Source organism: Stomoxys calcitrans, chromosome 4 (genome assembly GCF_963082655.1).
Source record: "Stomoxys calcitrans chromosome 4, idStoCalc2.1, whole genome shotgun sequence".
Classification (NCBI taxonomy): Eukaryota; Metazoa; Arthropoda; class Insecta; order Diptera; family Muscidae; genus Stomoxys; species Stomoxys calcitrans.
The window spans coordinates 57,235,010-57,256,084 of NC_081555.1; the positions used below are offsets into that span (position 1 = coordinate 57,235,010).

The following is a 21,075-nucleotide window of genomic DNA, read 5'->3' on the forward strand; positions in this document are numbered from 1 at the left end:
TACCTGGGAAACCAATAGTATGCAACAATAGTGTAAAAGTCTTTTCGAAACGTTTGCGTCGTGCTTCCCATTATTAACGATTATTCAATATTATGGCGTATGTAGGTATGCTTCCCTATATAAAACAAGTGCTAAACATTATAAAAACAATTGCAATCGAAGTGTGATAAAACAAGAGGTGGATGCAAATATTAGCACAGCATTTTCATATCAAACGCCGCATTGTTTTCTGGTTGCCAGCTTCGTTCCAAAGCATCCAACTGGGACTATAAAAGCTCTCTCCAGCGCAAACAACTTCAGTGAAAACGTACAGTCTTAGAGAACAGTCTTTCCAGAATGCAGTATTTGTCTCTGTTCATTTTCATAGCCTCGTCGATAGCCGTCGCGGTGTATGGTCAGAACACCGACTATTGCTCTGCCGACATTTGCAGGGCTGGAATCACCCATATTGCCTGTCGTCATACTGGCGTAAGTAAATCTCCCTTTTGGTTGCTGTGTATCCTTAACACTCAAATGTTTTATAGCAATTCTCCTCGGCTTGTCCATCCAGTGCTCGAATGGTCAACCTTGATGATAAACTCAAAAAGGCGATCGTTAATGCACACAACACCAAGCGTAATTGGATTGCTGGTGGAGGTGATGAACGTCATGATCCAGCCTGCCGCATGGCCACCATGCAATGGGATGAAGAATTGGCCAAAATCGCTGCTTACAATGTTCGCCAATGCAAAATGGCGCATGATAAATGTCGCAACACCAACAAATTCAAGTACTCTGGGCAAAATTTGGCCTGGATGGGCTTCATGGGCAATACCAAGGATGTTGACATGTTGACAAAAGCCGTCAATATGTGGTACGATGAAGTCAAGGATAGTAGAATGGAATATATTAACAAATACCCCAAAAGCTATAGCGGACCGTAAATATTGAAACTTGTATGGGAAGGAATTTCTTTAATTGATTTATTTTCTAGGGCAATTGGACATTTCACTGTTATGGTGGCTGATCGCAATATCCGTGTGGGTTGCGCTGCTGCCACCTACCCCGAACCTGGACAACCCTACAATGCTTATTTGGTTGCCTGCAACTATGCCACCACCAACATGATGGACCATCCCATCTATGCCTCCTGTCCTAAAGCAACTACTGGTTGCACCACTGGACCAAACAAAAATTTCCCCAACTTGTGCTCCCCCAACGAGAAATACGATGTCAACAAATGGTTTTAATTATTTTATGACTAAATATAGGATATTGTATGATGATATGAGAAATTGAATTGTGTTTATTAAAATTGTCAAATAATTAAATTTTGCATCTAAACTTCATTGCTCTGAAGTGAAAGGGGTTCTATCAGGAGGTGACGCAGTAAACAAATCAAACCGTGTTTTATACCCTACACCACTACTGTGGCAAAGTCTATTATAACATAGTCCATTTTATCCAAAACGTATAGAAATAGGGCCATTGATAAATATACCGATCGACTAAGAATCATTTTCTGATTGTACGTCTTTCCGTCTAGATTCCGTCGGTAAAAATTTGCGCGGCCTTCTTTTTTAATTGGTCTGAGGAAGTCGGTTCAAATTTGGATATACTTACATACTTTACTTTAATTAGCTACAATATGACAGAATATTTGTTTCACTAGCCGATCGTAGAATAGCGTTCCAAGCGCCTCGATGTTCTGCGCTCATTCATAAATCTCTGACACCAAATTTCGAGGTGTCTCGCACCACTTGATCTTTCCATCGGGCTTTTGGTCTTCCCGATTTGCGTGTACCACCATGTTTGCCTTCAAAAGACTTCTTTGTTGGAGCTTCTTCATCCATTCTGACAACATGACCTAGCCAACACAGCCGTTGTATTTTGATGCGTGTAACTATGCTATCGTCGTCATACAGTTCATGCAGCTCGTGGTTCATACTCTATTAACGCAAACTGGTCCATATATTTTACGAAGAATCTTTCTCTCAAATACTCCAAGCACTGCCTCATCTGCTTTCACAAGTACCCATGCCTCAGAACCATATAACAACTCGGGTAATATCAGTGTCTTCGTCTTTCGAGAGGTGGCATTGTTTCTAATCTGCTTGCAAATGAAAATTTTGCCCATGAACATTCCACATATCAATGAGTGCAGTCCGATTAAAGTTTTAAACTCAATGAGAAGGGGTCTCCTTTTTATAGCCGAGTCCGAATGGTGTGCGCAGTGCGACACCTCTTTGGAAAGAAGTTTTACATGGCAAAGTACCTCACAAATGTTGCCAGCATTAGGAGGGGAAAAGCACCGAATTTTGGGAGTTGAAACCATCCATTTCGTCTTATCTTAATTTACTGCCAGACCCATTTTCACTGACTCTCTTTCGATTCTTCCAAAGGCAACAGTAGCGTGTGTTCTCTTGTGAGTAGTGTGTCATATCTATTCACATCTGCATCTCGTTTAATCTTCTCCAGCAGGATATTCAAGATATCACACGAAAGGCTGTCTCCTTGTCTGGAACCTCGTTTGGCATTAAATGGTTCGGAGAGATTCTTTCCTATTCTTACTAAGAAACGCGTATCACCAAGTGTCATCCTGCAGAGTCTTATTAATTTTGCAGGGATACCAAACTCAGATATGAGTAGAAATACCTTTCAACATAAAGGGAAATCAAAGGCGTCTTTGTAGTCAACAAAGAGATGGTTGGTTTTGATTTGTCCTTCTCGGGTCTATTCCGAGAAGTGTGAATATCGTGGCGCAGTATGAATATCTGGTCTAGTGTGGATTTACCAGGTCTAAAACCGCATTGATAGGGCCCAATTATTTCATTGACTTTAGGTTTTAATATTTCACACAGAACGCTCGAGAGTATCTTTTATGCGATGGGGGAGGAGACTTATTCCTCTGTAGTTGGCACATTCCGTCTTGTCTCCTTTCTTGTGCACGGGACATAGTATGCAGAGGTTCCAATCATTGGGTATGCGTTCTTCTGATAAGCTGATGCATATGCTTTATCGGCATGTCGCCTCCGGTCTTAAATAGTTCAGAGGTTAACCCGTCGACTCCTGCTGCCTTGTTGTTCATTAGTCGGGTCTCTGCTACTTGGACCTCATTATGACTAGGAGGTAAACATTATATACCATCATCATTGATTGGTTCTGCGGCTGGTTCTGAAGTCGGGTAAAATGTTCTTCCCATATCCTCATCATGCTATCTGTGTCAGTTACCAGATTTCCTTCTTTGTCTCTGCAGGAGGATGTGCCTACACCAAAGCCATCGGTTTGATGTTTAATTTTTTGGTAGAATTTCCGGACTTCAAAATTTAATCGTCCAAAAACTTTTGACTGCAGACATGATTTCGCCCAGTCTTTGAATATTAAGACAGCTTTGTGGACAGCTGCTATATTTTGGGACAAGGTAACACCATAAGTGTTACGCAATGTTTGGAACAACCTGCTGTCCCAAGATGACGAAAAAGTACAATCAGACATTGTAATAAAATTGTATGTTCCATTAATCATCTCCTAAAGTGGATCCAGTGCTATGATGATGTCACAAAGCGAAGATTACGAGACTGATGGGGAATCCGAAGTGTCAGACGAAGGAAACTGAAAAGACCCAGAAATACCAACATTGGCTCAAGCAACAGAGGGATACAGTGTTTTTTTTCGGAATTTCTTAAAAAAAATAGAATTACAAAAATTTCAGTGCCAGATGTAATGCAGGTATATCGCATACAATCAAATCTACTCAAACAAAAAATACACGCTCAAAACAAACAACATTTCATAAATACTTTAAATAATTAATTATAACATATTATTAGGATAGGTTGAAAAGAGGGCGCGGATATTAATCCGCCAGTAATCGGCTTGTTCAGTCGTAGTCCAATGTGCCCCGTTATGACACCAAAAGCTATACTAACCTCCTTCTTACTTAATAATAGCAAGTTTTGACATTATTTATAACAGCATAAGAAGAAAAAAAGAGATTTAATTGACAATGGTTCTTTTTAACCGGCTGTCATTTTTATAAGTTACTAGCTGACCTGGGCCCGCTCCGCTGCGCCTTCTTTTACTTTATATGGAACAAAAGTTTCCTTGGAATATTTATTTTCGACATTTAAAGAGCATTTAGTGAAATACCATGCTACGAAAATAATAGTTCGCTTGACAAATACTTAAAATACTTTATTTCTGCCCGATATCCTCATTACATCTGATTTAGGGTGGTGGGGTGGTGAGGTGTTCCCCCAGACACTTGGCCCTGAAAAAATATCAGCATCGTGCTCTTCTTTCAAGTACCATTTATTTAAACCCAATATTGACATTGGTTTAGAGGAATTTACACCATGAGGCGTCCCCCAAACACATGGCCCCAAAATAGGTTATCAAATTCGTTTTCTAGTCGCAAATACCTTTCATTTAAGCCACATATTGGCATGTTCGAAAAATTTTTACCATTTGGGGGGTGTTTTGGGAAAAGGGTGATGCCCTAAATGCATGGGCCTACATTTGGATATCAAATTCGTATTCTACTCCCAAGTACCTTTATTTCAGTACCATCGCAATATGGGTCAGTAAAAAATTGCTGTTTGCGGGGTATTTTGGGAAAGGGGTAGAGCCCCAGAAAATTGGTCCTGAAAGTGGGTATAAATTCTTGCTCTACCCCCAACAGCTTTCGTTTAAGCTCCACATTGACATAGTCGGTAAATATGCTCGATTTATTCTCTTATATCTGTATATTATTTTGTTGAACCCCATATTACCATTGGCCTCAAAATGGGATATCAAATTCGTTTTCTAATCTCATTTAAACTCCTTATTGCAAAAGTCAGCAAATATATGTATTTAGTTCCACTCTCTTTAAGACCTAAATTGTCTTGGTGAGCAAATACGTCCAATTTGGGGGTTGTAATTGTGGTGGGACGTCCCCTAGACAGTTGGTCCGTGATGTTGATATCAGATACGTGGTCTACTCCCAAATACCTATAATTTGAGTCCCATATTTACATAGTCGGCAAACATGACCGGCTTGGTCCCATATTTGGATATCCCAAACACTTGGTCCCATATTTGGATATCAGATTCGTATTCTACTCCCAAATACCTTTTATTTAAGCCCCATATTCCCAAGGTCAGTAAATAATTGCTGTTTGGGGGGTGTTTTGGGAATGGGTGGACTCCCAGAAACGTGGTCCTACATCTGGATATCAGATTCGTATTCTACTCGCAAATACCTTTCATTTGAGTCTCATATTGCCATGGTCGGTAAGTATGTCCGATTTAGGGGGGTTTTGGGGCTTGGGAATGTCCCCCTAGCACTTGGTCCGACAATTGGATATCGGATACGTTTTCTTATCCTAAATACCTTTCATTTGAGTCCCATATTGTCGTGATTGGTCTAAATATATGTTTGGTAGGTTTTAGGGTGGGGCCGCCCCCCTAGGTACCCGATCCGAAATTTGGATACCAACTTTTTATTTTTAGAGTACTATATGAGAGCGCACAAAATTTCGATTAAAACGCGCCACCCATCTCCGAGATCTGGCGTTTCTGAAAATTAGGGTAAGGGGGAGGGTCCGCCCCCTTTTCCGATATCAAAAGATATAATACCTTATTTTCACCACGGGGTCATTATGCACCACCTGTGAAAATTTCAAGAAAATCGGTTCAGCCGTTTCTGAGTCTATAAGGAACACACAAACATACAAACAAACAATCAAACAAACGAACAAACCTACAAACAAACACAAATTGATTTTTATATATAAGATTAACATTTCATATTCAATTGTATTCGTTTACAAGAAATTCTCTATACTTAGGCGATATGTTTAAGTAAGACACAAGCTGGCTCCAATAGTTTGTTTCATAGCCGTCCAAAATTTTGGTCATATCTTCCTCGGATAAGACTGCAGATTGAAAAATGCGCATTCTTACTTCTCTCAGAACTGGACACTCTCCTAAGAAATTAAATAGTGTTTCATCCCGAGTAAGGTTGCACAAGCTACACTTTTTCCCAGCTTTCTGCGTTAAATTTGGTTGAATGAGGTGAATCATTCCATATTTTGCTTAAAGACCCAGGAAATTTGTTCGCTAGTAAAATAATTAATAAAATAAATATTTTTATATTCTAGTTTGGCTTTAAATTTTTGAGTTAGATTTTCGTTGAAGATATGCATTTTTTTTTTTGAAGTTTATTATGTTTGACATAAACAATTTTCATTCTAAAGGTATTTGGCCATTGCACATTTGAATATTGAGCCATGTTTTTCATGTTTGAAACCCAAAAGCCTTCATTCTGGAGCAATAAATTGGTAAGCTTTTTTGGTAAGCGATTGTCATGGCATTTGTACATTATTTGATTCAGGTATTGCAAATGTAAATTAATTGTATGTAAATAACTGCTTTCAACCTTCTTACTTCCTTTTAGTAATAACCTCGTCCTCTCACGACCCGGATCACCCCAGTGGATTTTCGTCGTCTTACCGACTGTTTCGCTGTCCACAGTATTATATGTTTGTTTGTCGCTTCGGGTTAACCAAGTTAATATCCTTCTTAGACTCCAAGACTGTTCGTGACCTTACCCTACTGGCTGTTATTGCCCTTATGCCCATTTTATTGTCCGTAAAAATGTTCACACATTAGTACTTGCGTTAGTACCACACCTCATCACGCGTTCCGTGATCGCCCGGATTTCCGCCAGCAGGACCGTATTATGGTCAAACAGTCTAAAACAGATCTCAGTCCCTGGGTTCTCAATGTAGACCACCAAGCCCACTCTGTCCATTAGCTTAGATCCATCCTTGTAACATGATCTTCCAGACGGCAATACTAGGGTTCCCTCAGTCCAAGACTGTGCCGTTGGCAGCAGCGCCTCGCACTCGACCTCAAGTGTCGTCTCAGGTGTCCGATCGGAAACCGCATATGAGCTGTTCCCATCGTCAATCCATTCTTCTATCGCCTTAAGTCTCATAGCGGCAATAGCTGCCTCACATTTAATTTATATGTCAATTGGTCGGATTTCTAGAATAGTATCCAGTGTATGATGAGGGCATTGTCCTCATCGCTCCGCTTATGCTAAGACAACATGTTCTCTGAACTTGGTGTATTGTCCGAACGTTGCACTTTTTCTCCATAGCATTGGTCTTATCACGCTTCTGTAGAGCCAGCCCCATTTCGAGTCTACGGCCAATCTATACAGTGCCCAACATCTGTATGCCTTCTCAGTATGCTCCTGAATATGACAATCCAATTCAGTTTCCTATCCAAGAACACTAATAAGTATTTGACCTTGTCAGATATCAAAATCGTTTTATTTAGGAAACGTGGTACGTCAAATTACCCCACCTTCGTCTTCCTCATGAACAGGCATATTTCTCTGGGTTAACATTGAGACGCGTGGGTCTAGCCCAGTCATTTGCCATATACAAGATCCTTTCGACCATTCTGCGAAATCGAATCGTCTGCGTAGCAGCCGGGTTCATATCCCTCCTCAATCAGCATCCGTAATAGGTTATTTGTGGTGGCCACCCAAAGGAGTGGAGATAAAATGCCCCCCTGTGACGTGCCCTGTTCCACTTTCTCCCATATATTTATGTCATGCGACCCGCAATTTATCCACCTGCACCTTAGCATATGGTTTGTCCAGTCTCAAAAGACCCGGTCCACCCGGTACTGGTCTAAGGATTGGATCAATATGCCGGTCCGCTTATTATTAAACGCCCTCTCGATGTCAATGCTATCCGCCAATGCGTACAGTTTGGCATCGAATGATTCTTCTATTTTAAACACAACCTCGTGCAGGGCAGTCTCCACTAACCTTCCCTTGACAAAGGCATGCTGTTTGTATTTTAGCAGTTCGATGGATGTCATACTCTTTATCATGGTGTCCACAATACGTTCCATGGTTTTGGGTAGAAAGGACGTGGCTTATAGACATTTGGTGTTGCAAAACTTGCCTTTCGGGCTTGGGTATAAAGACCACCTTTGTCTTCTGTCAGACTTTCGGAGTATATGTAAGACCTAGGCACGCTGTGAAAAAAATGCCCAGATGTAGGGCCAGATAGTCGGCCTCCTTTTGTGAAAACGCCAGAAATATTTCTTCAGGTCCGGGTGACTTAAATGATTAGAAGCTCCTCAAGGCTTCCTAGACCATAAATTCCGTTAGGACACACCTTCGATCAACCTCATTGTTCCAAGATTCCGGTGTCTCCGTGAGTCCCGTCGTATCCTGTGGAAAATGAGTTTTCAACAAAAGCCTCAATATGTCCTCTGTTGCTTCTGCACTCACTCCCATGTCATCTACTAACGGTTCAGTTTGGAGAAACTCTTTCATCTTGGCGACGTCATTAACGCTTTTGACCTGGTCGCAGAAAGGCTTCCAGGAGGCACGTTTTGCCGATCTGGTAATTTTTTTTAATTATTTGAGCTGTGTGTAATACACATCCCAATATACCTCCGCTTTTTTACTACAAGCTCTGTTATAAAGTCTGCGAACCTTTTTCCCTATGTTGCAAATCTACCCGGTCATTCAGGGTTTTTCTTGGGCTGATTTCCTTTCTCGAAGAGGACAAGGACTCCACGACTGCAGTCTTAATCCTGTTGACATTGTCGTCAATGTCTTCAATGCTTGAATAATCTAAATTGCACTTTCCAAGTCTTCTTCCGAATTTTGGCCAGTTGGGTTTCAATTTATTACGAAAGCTTATCGGATTCGGCGATGGCCGTGCTTTTCTAAGCTTAATGGAACGATGATCAGAGAAAGAAGGTTCCATGGAGACCCTCCAATCCTGAACCTCATCGATTAGATTTTCCGAACATATTATCACATCTAAAACCTCCTCCCTAATCCTATTAACAAAGGTAGGGGTGTCACCAATATTAAGTGTTATTAGGTCGATAGTATTCAAAAATTCTGCCAGGGCTTGGCCCTGTTTATTAATGTTGGTACTACCCCACGAAATGTGGTGAGAGTTCGCATCGCACCCTATTAATACTTGATTTTTTGTGTGTTTTGCTTTCCTCACCTACCGTTGCAGCTCAGAAGCAGGTGGCGGTGTTAGAAAGTCGAAAGGCAGATAAAGTGATGCAGGGTATACTCCACCATCTCCCTGCCTCATCACTATTGCTTCCGACGTTGACAACTCTAGGGAAAATACATAATTTAAATTTTCATAACAAATAACCGTTGAGTGGAGCGTACGTTTGGTGTTTTCGCTCAGCAAAATTTTTTCTGTAACTCGTAATAGGTCACTATATTTGGAAGAAAAATTTAAGTCACTAGGCGGTTGATGATCTGCGTCTGTTTCCAGTGGAGCGGCAGATCTACAGCCCGAGAGTAGGCTTATAATGGACTCCAAAGACCCAACAGCTGCGGTGGTGGTATCAGGCCGTAGCATGTTGTCTGCTACTGAAGCCTCGACTGGTGGAGCGGCTGCTCCAGGCTCTACTAGCCGATAGACAACTGGTCAGCAAGGGCTTTTGACGAAGACACCTGGTTCGAGTATTAAGGACTAGGCCGAACCTATTCTATCTTCGCATGCCTTTAATTTGTGGACAAGGGAGAATAACAGGGTTGTATACCTAGGAATCATTGGAGTGGGATAGTCAAGGGACTGTCATCAATATACTCCGATGTTCTTGCGGAATTTCTGAGTCTCCTCCAGTTTGTGACGTTGCAGCCTGGAATCGGGCCGATGCAGACTAATTGCCTTCGCGGATCAACTTTCAATTGAAATGTATCGTTGTGAGTTAAAAAGATTGGTGAGATCTGGCAAGTTGCAGCACTGGATTTAGTCAAGAAGGAAGAGATTTCTTCTCGACCAATGGAGCGTGCATGGATACCAAGGATTTCCTCAGATCTTGAATCCATATTTGGAAGCCTAAGGGAATGTAATCCCAATCTTTCAACCACCGACTGGATGATTGGATGAGGCGGATAGTGACCGGAGACATGTAGTATTCGTATTTAACTCCGGCTGTCTCGTAAACCTCAACAACCATTTTCATTCCGAAAGCAGGAAAACCCTACCACACGAAGGCGACGGATTTTGTCCTATTAGTCTGTCATCCTTTATGCTGAAGACTCTTGAGAGGTATCTTATCTTAGGGCAAAGATCCCTGGAGATCGCCAGTCGCGGCAGTTGCATGTATATAGTATAGGCAAATTCACTGAAACAGCCCTTCACGACCTAGTCGGCTACATAGAGGGTTGTCTCGTTGTCAAGGAATATACAATGGTGGCATTTCTTGACATTGAAGGTGCTTTCAATAATGTACATCCGACGTCAATCATGAAGGAGTTTCTCTTCACCAAACTACCATAAGAAAGTTTATTAATAACTTACTTACAAAACAAAGCAGAGGAACTTATCAAGGTCTGATCCGAATCCTGGGAAAGTCGGTAATAGTTCCATCATCGTGCCCCTGTTCGTTAGGCTGTATTGAGTCTACCGTCCCTGCACTGCCTGATGTTCCAATATTGGATCTTTGCATATATAAGTCTTCCAAATCTTAAGTAAATGGGCTTCTTGCGAGTAGGTTATGGTCTCATCGTCGGCTCCCTGTGCGTTATGCGGGATTGAGTTCTCTGTCATTGCACTGTCTGATTTTTCAGCATTAGGATATTTTTCCATCCTAGCCTTTCTAATCTCGAGAAAGTCGTTGATGGTTCCGTCGTCGGATCCCAGTTCGTTAGGCTGTGTTGGGTCTCTCGCTTCTGCACTGCCTGATGTTTTATTATTACGATCTTTGCTTTTCCTAGTCTTCCCAATATTGAGAAGTTGGGTGATAACCTCGTCGTCGGCCCCCTTTTCCGTTAGGCGTTATTGACCTTCCGCCGCTGCCTTTCCTTGTTTTCCCAATCTTGAAAAAGACGGTCATGACCCCATAGTACGCCATGCCTTTAGTGTAAGCCAAAAAAAATTCTTCACTGCCAACTCTTCGTTTCGCTTGTTTACGACTTCCATCATGCGTTCCGTTTCGATTTCGCCGCCCACTTCTCGGTGAAGACCGTCGCCTTTGTGAGCTCTGGGATATCACAAGGTCGAGCTTTGCGCCCCAGTGAGTGTGGATACGGCCATTTGAAGGACCTTTAGTGCCGCCAAAGCGGCCTTACAATAGTGGAGATTTATCTGCAGAAACCAGACCATAATCAGGATTCAGAGTTTCCACCACTGTTGCGTAAGTCTCGTTTTTTGATTCCGCCAGGAGTTCATTCTCACAAGACTCGTAAGATCTTGTCATTATAAGTTTCCTTACGCATACAAGGACAGTTGAGAAAGCAGCGGAATCACTATTCATCAGGGCACATGACACTTGCGGTGTGGATGATTCCTGCTTAGATGCTTTACTAGCTGCTGCTTTCAAAGTACCTTTTTTGTTCTTTCCCGCTGGCGCACACCTTGAGTCCAGTCCAACCAGATGACCCACCCACACAGGGCTTGTCGGGTCCCGTTTCGAAGCCTTCCTCTTCTTTTCCGATCGTGACAGGGAACTTCCATTCTCTTGCAATCCTCTCAACTTTAAAGATGTTGATAGATCACCAGACAAGTGTTTAGCAACAACTGCTGAGTCATCTGTTGATTCCCCAACCCCACCGCTTCTAAAGACCTTCAGTTTTAACTTGTTGAATCCGTAGGCCTGAGAGACAGCTAGTACAGTTAGTACTACTACCGCATGTCTCCGGTCGCCATCAGCCTCATCTAATCTTTCAATCCGTGGTTGAAAGATTGGGATTACAGCCTCCCAAGTATGGATTCAGGATCTGAAGGTATCCTTGGTATGCAATGGTGTGGCATTGGTCGAGAAGGAATATGTTCCTTCTTGACTAAATCTATTGCTGCGCCTTTCCATATCTCACCAATCTTCTTTAGGACGCAAAGATACATTTCGATTGAGCGTTGATTTTGATTTAGTATGTACCGGTCAGATACCAACCTGCATCGTCGCAGGCTGGAGGAGGCCCAGGTAATTTCGAAAGGACATCGGAGTATACAGATGACAGTCCATTGACAATCCCACTCCAATTGTTCCTAGGTATGCAGACCTGTTCTTCTCCCTTGTTGAAAATTACCATCACCAAGCTGTCGTTAGCGACATAAGCAAAGGTCCTTGGACTCATGTTACTATTATTCACCTCAGTTCCTTTGGAAATGGGATGCCCCCAGGTCACAGCACATTTTGGCTGGCTGGCTGTTGTTCCTTTGGAGTCCATTCGGCGGCTATAGATCTTCCGCTTCACTGGTTAGGTTAGGTTTAAGCGGCAGTATGCCATCAAACTCACTCTAAATTTTTTGTCCATTGTGATACCACAGCAACAGTAGAAGGAAAATGACTTATAGTTCCTACCGTTGAACCATCCAGATCGCTTTAACAACAATAACCCAACAACTTGCGAATTTTCACATCCGCTAAATCAGACAGGTTTTCAAAGAAATGAGAACCTAAAGTGGAACTCCTTTTGACTCCAAGTGCGGGACACCCGTACATAAGGTGTTTTATAGTCTCTTCTTCTTCGATGTCCTCGCTCCTTTTGACTAACAGTGCTGGACACGCGCACATAAGGTATCTTATATTCTCTACAGCTTCTGCAAAAGTCGTTACTGGCAACCTTGAGTTTGTCAGCAAGTTTTCCATTTAGACACTGACCTGTCATGACGGACACAATGACTGAGACGTCTGTTCTAGCTAGCGACAGCAAAACGGTAGACCTCTTCAAGTCTAGATTGAGCCACATAGTTTTGGAATGCTCACAGCCCTCTCTTTATGACCATCTAGCATTCATTGTCCTTCGGGCCTGGTGAAGAAAATTAAGCTTACATGTTGCTAGAGACATATCCAAAGTTTCCAGTACCCCTGGAAGGTGTGGTGTCGTCCTCAGTGCGGCTGTGATACACAGACAAGCCATCCATCAGGTTGAGTATTAAACAGTAAGTGGACTTTTGTAGCGCAGTCCACCAGACACAACACCATATAGCATTATAGATCTGACAACTGCAGTATATACCCAATGTATGACGAGCGGTCTAAACCCCCATCTTTTGCCAATGGCTCTCTTGCAGGTGTATAGGCCAAGAGTTGCCTTTCTTGCCCTTTCCAAAATGTTGGATTTAATATGCAATGTCCACTCCAGCAAAACACCCAATATTGTTAATGGCTATATTCCAAAGTAGAGGAGACAGTACTCCTCCCTGAGCAGTTCCTCTGTTGACCCATCTTTTTAGATCCACAGATCCCAAGCCTGCCATAATGCATCTTTAAGTAAGAATTTTTTTTATATTTTCTAATGGTAGAGTTGATGCCAAGAAACTCCACCTCCTACATGATTGACGTCGGATTTAAATTATTGAAAGCACCTTCAATGTCAAGGAATTGTATATTCCTTGACAGCGAGATGAACCTCTATGTAGCCGACTAGGCCGTGAAGGTCTGTTTCAGTGGATTTTTCTTTACAGTATGAATGCTGCTGCCGATACAGGCGATCTCCAGGTATCTTTGCCCTATTATATGATTCTATCAACCTCTCAAGGGTCTTCTGCATAAAGGATGACAAACTAATAGGACGAAAATCTTTCTCCAACATGTGGTAAGGTTTTCCTGCTTTCGGAATGAAAATGACCTTCTTGCCCATCCATCGCACGGGTATATATGACATGCTGATACTATCAGGGTATATTTCCCTAAGCCAAGGAACCAATCTATCGGACACAGCTTGTAATTCAACCGGTGACACATCATCAGTGCCTGGCGATTTAAGGGAGTCGAAACTTCTTATCGCCCAAAGGATAACAATTTCCCTACTAACCTCCGACGAATGCATGCCAGTGACAACCTCTTCTGGCTCCACGTTGTCCGTTGGAGAATTTCCCGGAAAATGTGTATCAACAATTTAGTTCTTCTCTTTCCTCATGGCTTCTGAATATACCCCACCGTAATAGGTCTCGAGGATAGAATCTTCCTTAGTTTAAAGGTCTCAGATGTATCCTCCACGGAGCTACAAAATTCCTCCCAGGATTTGTTCTGAGCCCCTCTCAGTTCGCCCTTATATTTTCTTAGCTCAGCCTTATAGATGTCCCTATCGTGCAGTGCTCTTGCGGCTTTCGCTCTGTTGATACTAGGCACAAGGACATGCTGACAAAAGCGAGGCATTCAGGGACTTTGTCACCCGCATTACCATGTTGTATCCTCAGCAGTTTCCACTTCTTTTTCTGGTCTAGAAGGGATAGGCGTGCAGAATTTATGCCAATATATATCTCAATCCACCTTTCTTCTGTTTATACGAGGGACCAAGATTGAATCTTATATACCGATGATCAGAGAAGCTGTGGTCTACCAACATTTCCCAGTCGCATATTCTTGCACTTATATCTTCCAATACATAGGTAATATCTAGCACCTCCTGCCCGTTCCTTGTAATAAAGGTCGGTTTATTCACTTTATTACAAATCGCCAGATTGCAACTTATAATATATTCGAGGAGCAACTCACCGCTTTCGTTGACATCAGAACTTCCCCATATCTGGTGATGTGTATTAGCATCACTTCGTACAATGAGGCTCTTATTCCCTACAGAAGGCTCTTATTCCCTACAGTAGACTCTTATTCCCTACAACCAGCAACTTAAGGTTTGAAGGCGGCATCTCTGAATGGTATGTCGTATATGGGGAAGCCAGCCAGTAATGAAACTTATTTATTTCAAGGCTGCCCACAACTGAATCTTCAATGTATTCCGACGGAAGAAGAAAAACATTTACACTACTCCCATTCCCCGTACCCTTGAGTAGTTTAAATCAAGGAATTCTTTTTCCACGAATCATTCCTCCACACACCCATGGTTCTTGGATAAGAACCACGTCAAATCCCCTGCTATCAGGTGGACCTTTAGTACCGCCGAAGCCGCTTTACAATGGTGGAGGTTCATCTGCAGATACCGGACCATAGTCAGGATTCAGAACTTCCACGACTGTTGCTTTATCCTCTATGGAACCACTCTACTGAGATGCTTCACTTGCTGCTGCTGTCGAAGTACTTTTTAAGTTCCGTACTACCCACTGGCGCACACCTTGAGCCTAGTCCTGTCTCGATTGTAACAGGCCGATTTTTAGTCTACTCCAATCCGCCAGACCTTAGCGATGTAGTCGAAAGTTCCTTAAGCAAGTGTTCGGCAACAACTGCTGAGTCGTCTGCTGATTCCCCAACCACACCGCTTCTATAGACCATCAGTCCCAACTTGTTTCATCCGTAGGATACAACTCCTTCAGACTTGTTGAGGTTTGCGAGACAGCCGAAGTTTAGTACGAATACTGCATGTCTCTGGTCACTATCCGCCTCATCCAATCATCCAGTCGGTGGTTGAAAGATTGGGATTACATTCCATTAGTCTTCCAAGTATGGATTCAGAATCTGAGAAAATCCTTGGTATCCAAGCATGCGCCATTGGTCGAGAATGAATATCTTCCTTCTTGACTAAATCCAGTGTTGCACCTCAGATCTCATCAATATTTTTAACTCACAACGATACATTTCCTAGGTATGCTTCCTTCTTATTCTCCCTTGTCCACAACTGCAAACACCAAACTGTCCCTAGCGACAATACCAAAGGTTCTCATCTTACTATTGCTCGCTCTAGTAATTTTAGGCATGGGATGCCCTCTAGTTGACCGCAGCCTTTTGGCTGACTGCGGTGCAGTTTCCGAATCTAGACGTGTAGTGTAGTCTTTGTGGTAGCCTGTGCAGCGAATCCCGGAGCCCAATTTTGGGAGCCTCTTTCCCCCTTAGTTAGAGTCTTAGGATCATTCACACCAAGCATCTCAATAAACCTGAGAGCGATGCGCGTTCTTTTATTCCAACCTCTTAAAGAGCGTGTTGGTATGCCGGGGAAGGTCGATGACCTATGCAAATTAAAGGTATGCAAAGATAGAATAGGTTCGGCCTTGTCCTTAATTCTCGGACCAGTTGTCTTTGTCTAAAGCCCCTGCTGACCAGTTGTCTATCGGCTAGTAGAGCCTGGAGCTGCCGCTCCACCGGTCATGGTTTTAGTAGCAGACAACATGCTACGGCCTGATACCACCACCGCAGCTGTTGGGTCTTTGGAGTCCATTATAAGCCTACTCTCGGGCTCTAGATCGGTCGCTCCACTGGAAACAGACGCAGATCATCAACCGCCTATTGGATACCACTATCGTAGCTATTCTTCAGTGACTGAACTTTTTCTTCCAAAATTAGTGACCTATTACGAGTTACAGAAAAATTCTTGCTCAGCGAAAAAACCAAACGTCCGCTCCACTCAACGGTTCAAACAAGAATCATCACTTTGCTTTGATTGAATGTTTCTGCTTTTTTATGCCATTTCAGGTGCTTGTGGTCTCTCTACTATCCTCATTATTTTATATATAACAACACTATTGACGATAAGGATTTAGGCAAACGATGTTACACGGCGAATCATTGAAAAGAACAAACATCAATTCGTGCAAATAAGTGACATGACCTTTATTCATATGTCTCCTAAGAGTGTGCCGAGGGCTATTGCTGAGTTTATTTCAGTTCGAGTTATGTGTTGGCATCCATTTTTTTAAGTATAAAGCAAATCAAAAAAAAAAAAATTCACCGCTTGCAGTTCTCTAGTTTTATACTCATATTATTTTATCGAATTTGACTAAAATTGTAGGATTGATTGGAACAGACCTCTCTACTTCCTTGGCGAATGTGGTTTTAGATGTGATTATACTACTACTACTTAATTTTCTATGAACATTCCATTAAGGAAGAGGGGATACTTCTCTCAAATCAATGAGTGCAGACCAATTAATGTTTAAGCTCAATGATAAGGGGCCACCTTTTTATTGTCGTGTCCGAACGGCGTGCTGCATAGCGACATCGCCTCACAAATGTAGGCAGGATTGGTAGGGGAAAGCCACCGCTGAACATTTTTCTGATGTTAACGCTGGGACTTGAACCCAGGCGTTCGGCGTCATAGACGGGGATGCTAACCTCTGCGCCATGGTGGCCTCCAGTTATGATTGTAGATAGATATAAATGTTATGTTGACTTATCTCCTGATCGAAGTTCTTGAAGTTATTAAATACCATTTTTAAACCTATTTTGCCTTGATTTGTTTATTTTAAGATATTTTTGGATTTAAATATTACAATAAGCCATCTTTTGAATAAGTTACTGAAATTTATTTTTGCACTACTGTTCATGTTTTGTTAAATGTAACGGGCGTTACATACCAACAGACTTTTTTTCATAGTATAAAGTTTTTCAAAAGGATACACCATAATTAGAGACCTATATGATATTTTCTTATTTTCTGAAATTTATCAAAAAAAAAATTCGTAACGGGCGTCATATACTTGAATCTATCGAAAAAACTAAACATAATGCAAGCACTTATTTTCAAAGATAAACACCATTATTTTGTAATTATCGATACTAGCATTCAAGGGATTCTAACATTTTTGAGAAATGGTCAGCCGGTATTACTTTCATGCAAAGTGAGTATTTTGGGACTTTAAGGACAAGTTTAATTAATTTTTTTACAGAAATCTTCCAAGCCAAGCATTAGGCATAAATCTATTAAAATAGTTTTAGTGTAAGGGGTCAATTTTCGTGGAATTGCCCATTCGATAATACAAATTAGTTACTCGTTTTTCAATAAATACAACAAAAGACACTTTGAAAAAACAATTAATTTCATTATATGTTCTATTTTTTATTTCACCTTACCTGTTTAAAATAAATTAGACAAACTAACACATATTCTTATATCTATTTTTTTATGAAATTTTGAAACGTGGCGTAAGAAAAGCTTCAAGGACTACTTTATCTAATTAGCTCTCCTATTTTTTGTATGCTATTATGTGTTCTTTCGCTCTCCTGTAAAATATATATACAGTTTTTTATACCCAACACCGAAGGATGGGGGTATATTCATTTTGTCATTCCATTTGCAGTACATCGAAATATCCATTTCCATTTCCATCCATTTCGGACCCTATAAAGTATATATATTCTTGATCAGCGCAAAAATCTAAGGCGATCTAGACATGTCCGTCTATCTGTTGAAATCACGCTACAGTCTTTAAAAATAGAGATATGGAGCTGAAACTTTGCACAGATTCTTTCTTTGTCCATAAACAGGTTAAGTTCGAAGATGGGCTATATCGGACTATATCTTGATATAGCCCCCATATAGGCCGATCCGCCGATCCGACATCTTTCTTCGATTTGGCCCAGATCGGTTAAGATTTGGATATAGCTGCGATATAGACCGATCTCCCGATTTAAGATTTTGGGCCTATAAAACCCACATTTATTTTCCGATTCTGCTGAAATTTTGGACAGTGAGTTGTGTTAGGCCCTCCGACATTCTTCTTCAATTTCACTCAGATTGGTTCAGATTTGGATATAGCTGCCATGTAGACCGATCTCTCAATTTAAAGTTTTTAGCCCATAAAAGCCGTATTAATTGTCCGATGTCGCCTAAAATTTGGGACAGTGAGTTAAGTTAAGCTCCTCGACATACTTCTGTAATATGGCACAGATCGGTTCAGATTTCGATATAGCTGCCATATAGACCGATCTCTCGATTTAAGGTTTTGGGCTCATAAAAGGCGCATTTTTTGTCCGATGTCGCCGAAATTTGGGACAGTGAGTTGTGTTGGGCCCTTCGGCATCCTTCTTCAATTTGGTCTAGATTGGTTCAGATTTGAATATAGCTGCCATATAGACCGATCTCTCGATTTAAGGTCATTAAAGGCCCCAAAAGACATTCTTTGTCCGATTTCGTTGAAATTTGGGACAGTGAGTTATGTTAAGCTCTTCGATATTTTTCTGTAACTTGGCCCAAATCGGTCCAGATTTGGATATAGCTACCGTATAGAGCAATATCGCGATTTAAAACCTTGGCTCCATAAAAGGCTCATTTATAATCCGATTTCACTGAAATTTGACACCGAGACTTATATTCGGTTTTTCGACATACGTGTCGTATATGGTTCAGATCGGTTTATTTTTAGATATAGCTACAAAAAAGACAATTTTTTGTTATACTCAATTGAACAATGACTTGTACTTATTAGTATTTGGCCTAAATCGGAACATATTCAAATATATAGCTGTTATGGGGCATAAGGTATGCATTTTTCACCGGATTTTGACGAAAGGTGGTTTACATATATACCCGAGGTGGTGAGTATCCAAAGTTCGGCCCGACCGAACTTAACGTCTTTTTACTTGTTTGAGATATGTTGTTTTGTCGAATGTGCACACACTTTTATATAAACCTTATCTAGAATCCTTAAAGTGATCTAGTAATTTTCCTTTGAAAGTTATAGCGTTACTGATAGTTAGAAGGTCATGCGGGAGTGATTTCCAAAGCTGAATTGCGAATGTCTCTCAATGGCAACTATTTATTGCCATTGAGAGACAAACCCACGGAGTATCATTGGTACCAATTTATTTGATTTGGCCCAGAGAACACAAAATTTATTTTTTTTAATTAATTTAAAAAATTTTCCACTTCTGTTACCTGGGAAACCAATAGTATGCAACAATAGTGTAAAAGTCTTTTCGAAACGTTTGCGTCGTGCTTCCCATTATTAACGATTATTCAATATTATGGCGTATGTAGGTATGCTTCCCTATATAAAACAAGTGCTAAACATTATAAAAACAATTGCAATCGAAGTGTGATAAAACAAGAGGTGGATGCAAATATTAGCACAGCATTTTCATATCAAACGCCGCATTGTTTTCTGGTTGCCAGCTTCGTTCCAAAGCATCCAACTGGGACTATAAAAGCTCTCTCCAGCGCAAACAACTTCAGTGAAAACGTACAGTCTTAGAGAACAGTCTTTCCAGAATGCAGTATTTGTCTCTGTTCATTTTCATAGCCTCGTCGATAGCCGTCGCGGTGTATGGTCAGAACACCGACTATTGCTCTGCCGACATTTGCAGGGCTGGAATCACCCATATTGCCTGTCGTCATACTGGCGTAAGTAAATCTCCCTTTTGGTTGCTGTGTATCCTTAACACTCAAATGTTTTATAGCAATTCTCCTCGGCTTGTCCATCCAGTGCTCGAATGGTCAACCTTGATGATAAACTCAAAAAGGCGATCGTTAATGCACACAACACCAAGCGTAATTGGATTGCTGGTGGAGGTGATGAACGTCATGATCCAGCCTGCCGCATGGCCACCATGCAATGGGATGAAGAATTGGCCAAAATCGCTGCTTACAATGTTCGCCAATGCAAAATGGCGCATGATAAATGTCGCAACACCAACAAATTCAAGTACTCTGGGCAAAATTTGGCCTGGATGGGCTTCATGGGCAATACCAAGGATGTTGACATGTTGACAAAAGCCGTCAATATGTGGTACGATGAAGTCAAGGATAGTAGAATGGAATATATTAACAAATACCCCAAAAGCTATAGCGGACCGTAAATATTGAAACTTGTATGGGAAGGAATTTCTTTAATTGATTTATTTTCTAGGGCAATTGGACATTTCACTGTTATGGTGGCTGATCGCAATATCCGTGTGGGTTGCGCTGCTGCCACCTACCCCGAACCTGGACAACCCTACAATGCTTATTTGGTTGCCTGCAACTATGCCACCACCAACATGATGGACCATCCCATCTATGCCTCCTGTCCTAAAGCAACTACTGGTTGCACCACTGGACCAAACAAAAATTTCCCCAACTTGTGCTCCCCCAACGAGAAATACGATGTCAACAAATGGTTTTAATTATTTTATGACTAAATATAGGATATTGTATGATGATATGAGAAATTGAATTGTGTTTATTAAAATTGTCAAATAATTAAATTTTGCATCGAAACTTCATTGCTCTGCTCTGAAAGGGGTTCTATCTGGAGGTAAAACAGTTAACAAATCAAACCGTGTTTTATACCCTACACCACTACTGTGGCAAAGGCTATTATAACATAGTCCATTTTATCCAAAACGTATAGAAATAGGGTCATTGATAAATATATCGATCGACTAAAAATCACTTTCTGATTGTATATCTTTCCGTCTAGATCACAATTTACTTACAACAACAACATTACT

General features: G+C 41.3%; 2 protein-coding genes across 2 annotated transcripts; both read left to right on the forward strand.

The window, feature by feature from the left end:
- The first annotated feature begins 302 nt into the window (after positions 1–302).
- LOC131997279 (antigen 5 like allergen Cul n 1-like) lies at positions 303–1,310 on the forward strand. Its single transcript, XM_059367956.1, has 3 exons — positions 303–468; positions 525–919; positions 974–1,310. Exons 1-3 carry the CDS (start codon positions 337–339, stop codon positions 1,227–1,229), a joined length of 783 nt encoding a protein of 260 aa, XP_059223939.1. The 5' UTR covers positions 303–336; the 3' UTR covers positions 1,230–1,310.
- Positions 1,311–19,759: 18,449 nt separating this feature from the next.
- Positions 19,760–20,793, forward strand: LOC106093675 (antigen 5 like allergen Cul n 1). The gene is made up of 3 exons (XM_013260789.2): positions 19,760–19,987; positions 20,044–20,438; positions 20,493–20,793. Exons 1-3 carry the CDS (start codon positions 19,856–19,858, stop codon positions 20,746–20,748), a joined length of 783 nt encoding a protein of 260 aa, XP_013116243.2. The 5' UTR covers positions 19,760–19,855; the 3' UTR covers positions 20,749–20,793.
- The last annotated feature ends 282 nt before the right edge of the window (positions 20,794–21,075 follow it).

Bases quoted from the DNA above. Each gene is read 5' to 3' on its own strand.
- LOC131997279 (XM_059367956.1), top strand. From the start codon at position 337: ATGCAGTATTTGTCTCTGTTCATTTTCATAGCCTCGTCGATAGCCGTC. The intron at 469-524 runs GTAAGTAAATCT...AATGTTTTATAG, and splicing joins TTGCCTGTCGTCATACTGGC to CAATTCTCCTCGGCTTGTCC. The intron at 920-973 runs GTAAATATTGAA...TTTATTTTCTAG, and splicing joins CCCAAAAGCTATAGCGGACC to GGCAATTGGACATTTCACTG.
- LOC106093675 (XM_013260789.2), top strand. From the start codon at position 19,856: ATGCAGTATTTGTCTCTGTTCATTTTCATAGCCTCGTCGATAGCCGTC. The intron at 19,988-20,043 runs GTAAGTAAATCT...AATGTTTTATAG, and splicing joins TTGCCTGTCGTCATACTGGC to CAATTCTCCTCGGCTTGTCC. The intron at 20,439-20,492 runs GTAAATATTGAA...TTTATTTTCTAG, and splicing joins CCCAAAAGCTATAGCGGACC to GGCAATTGGACATTTCACTG.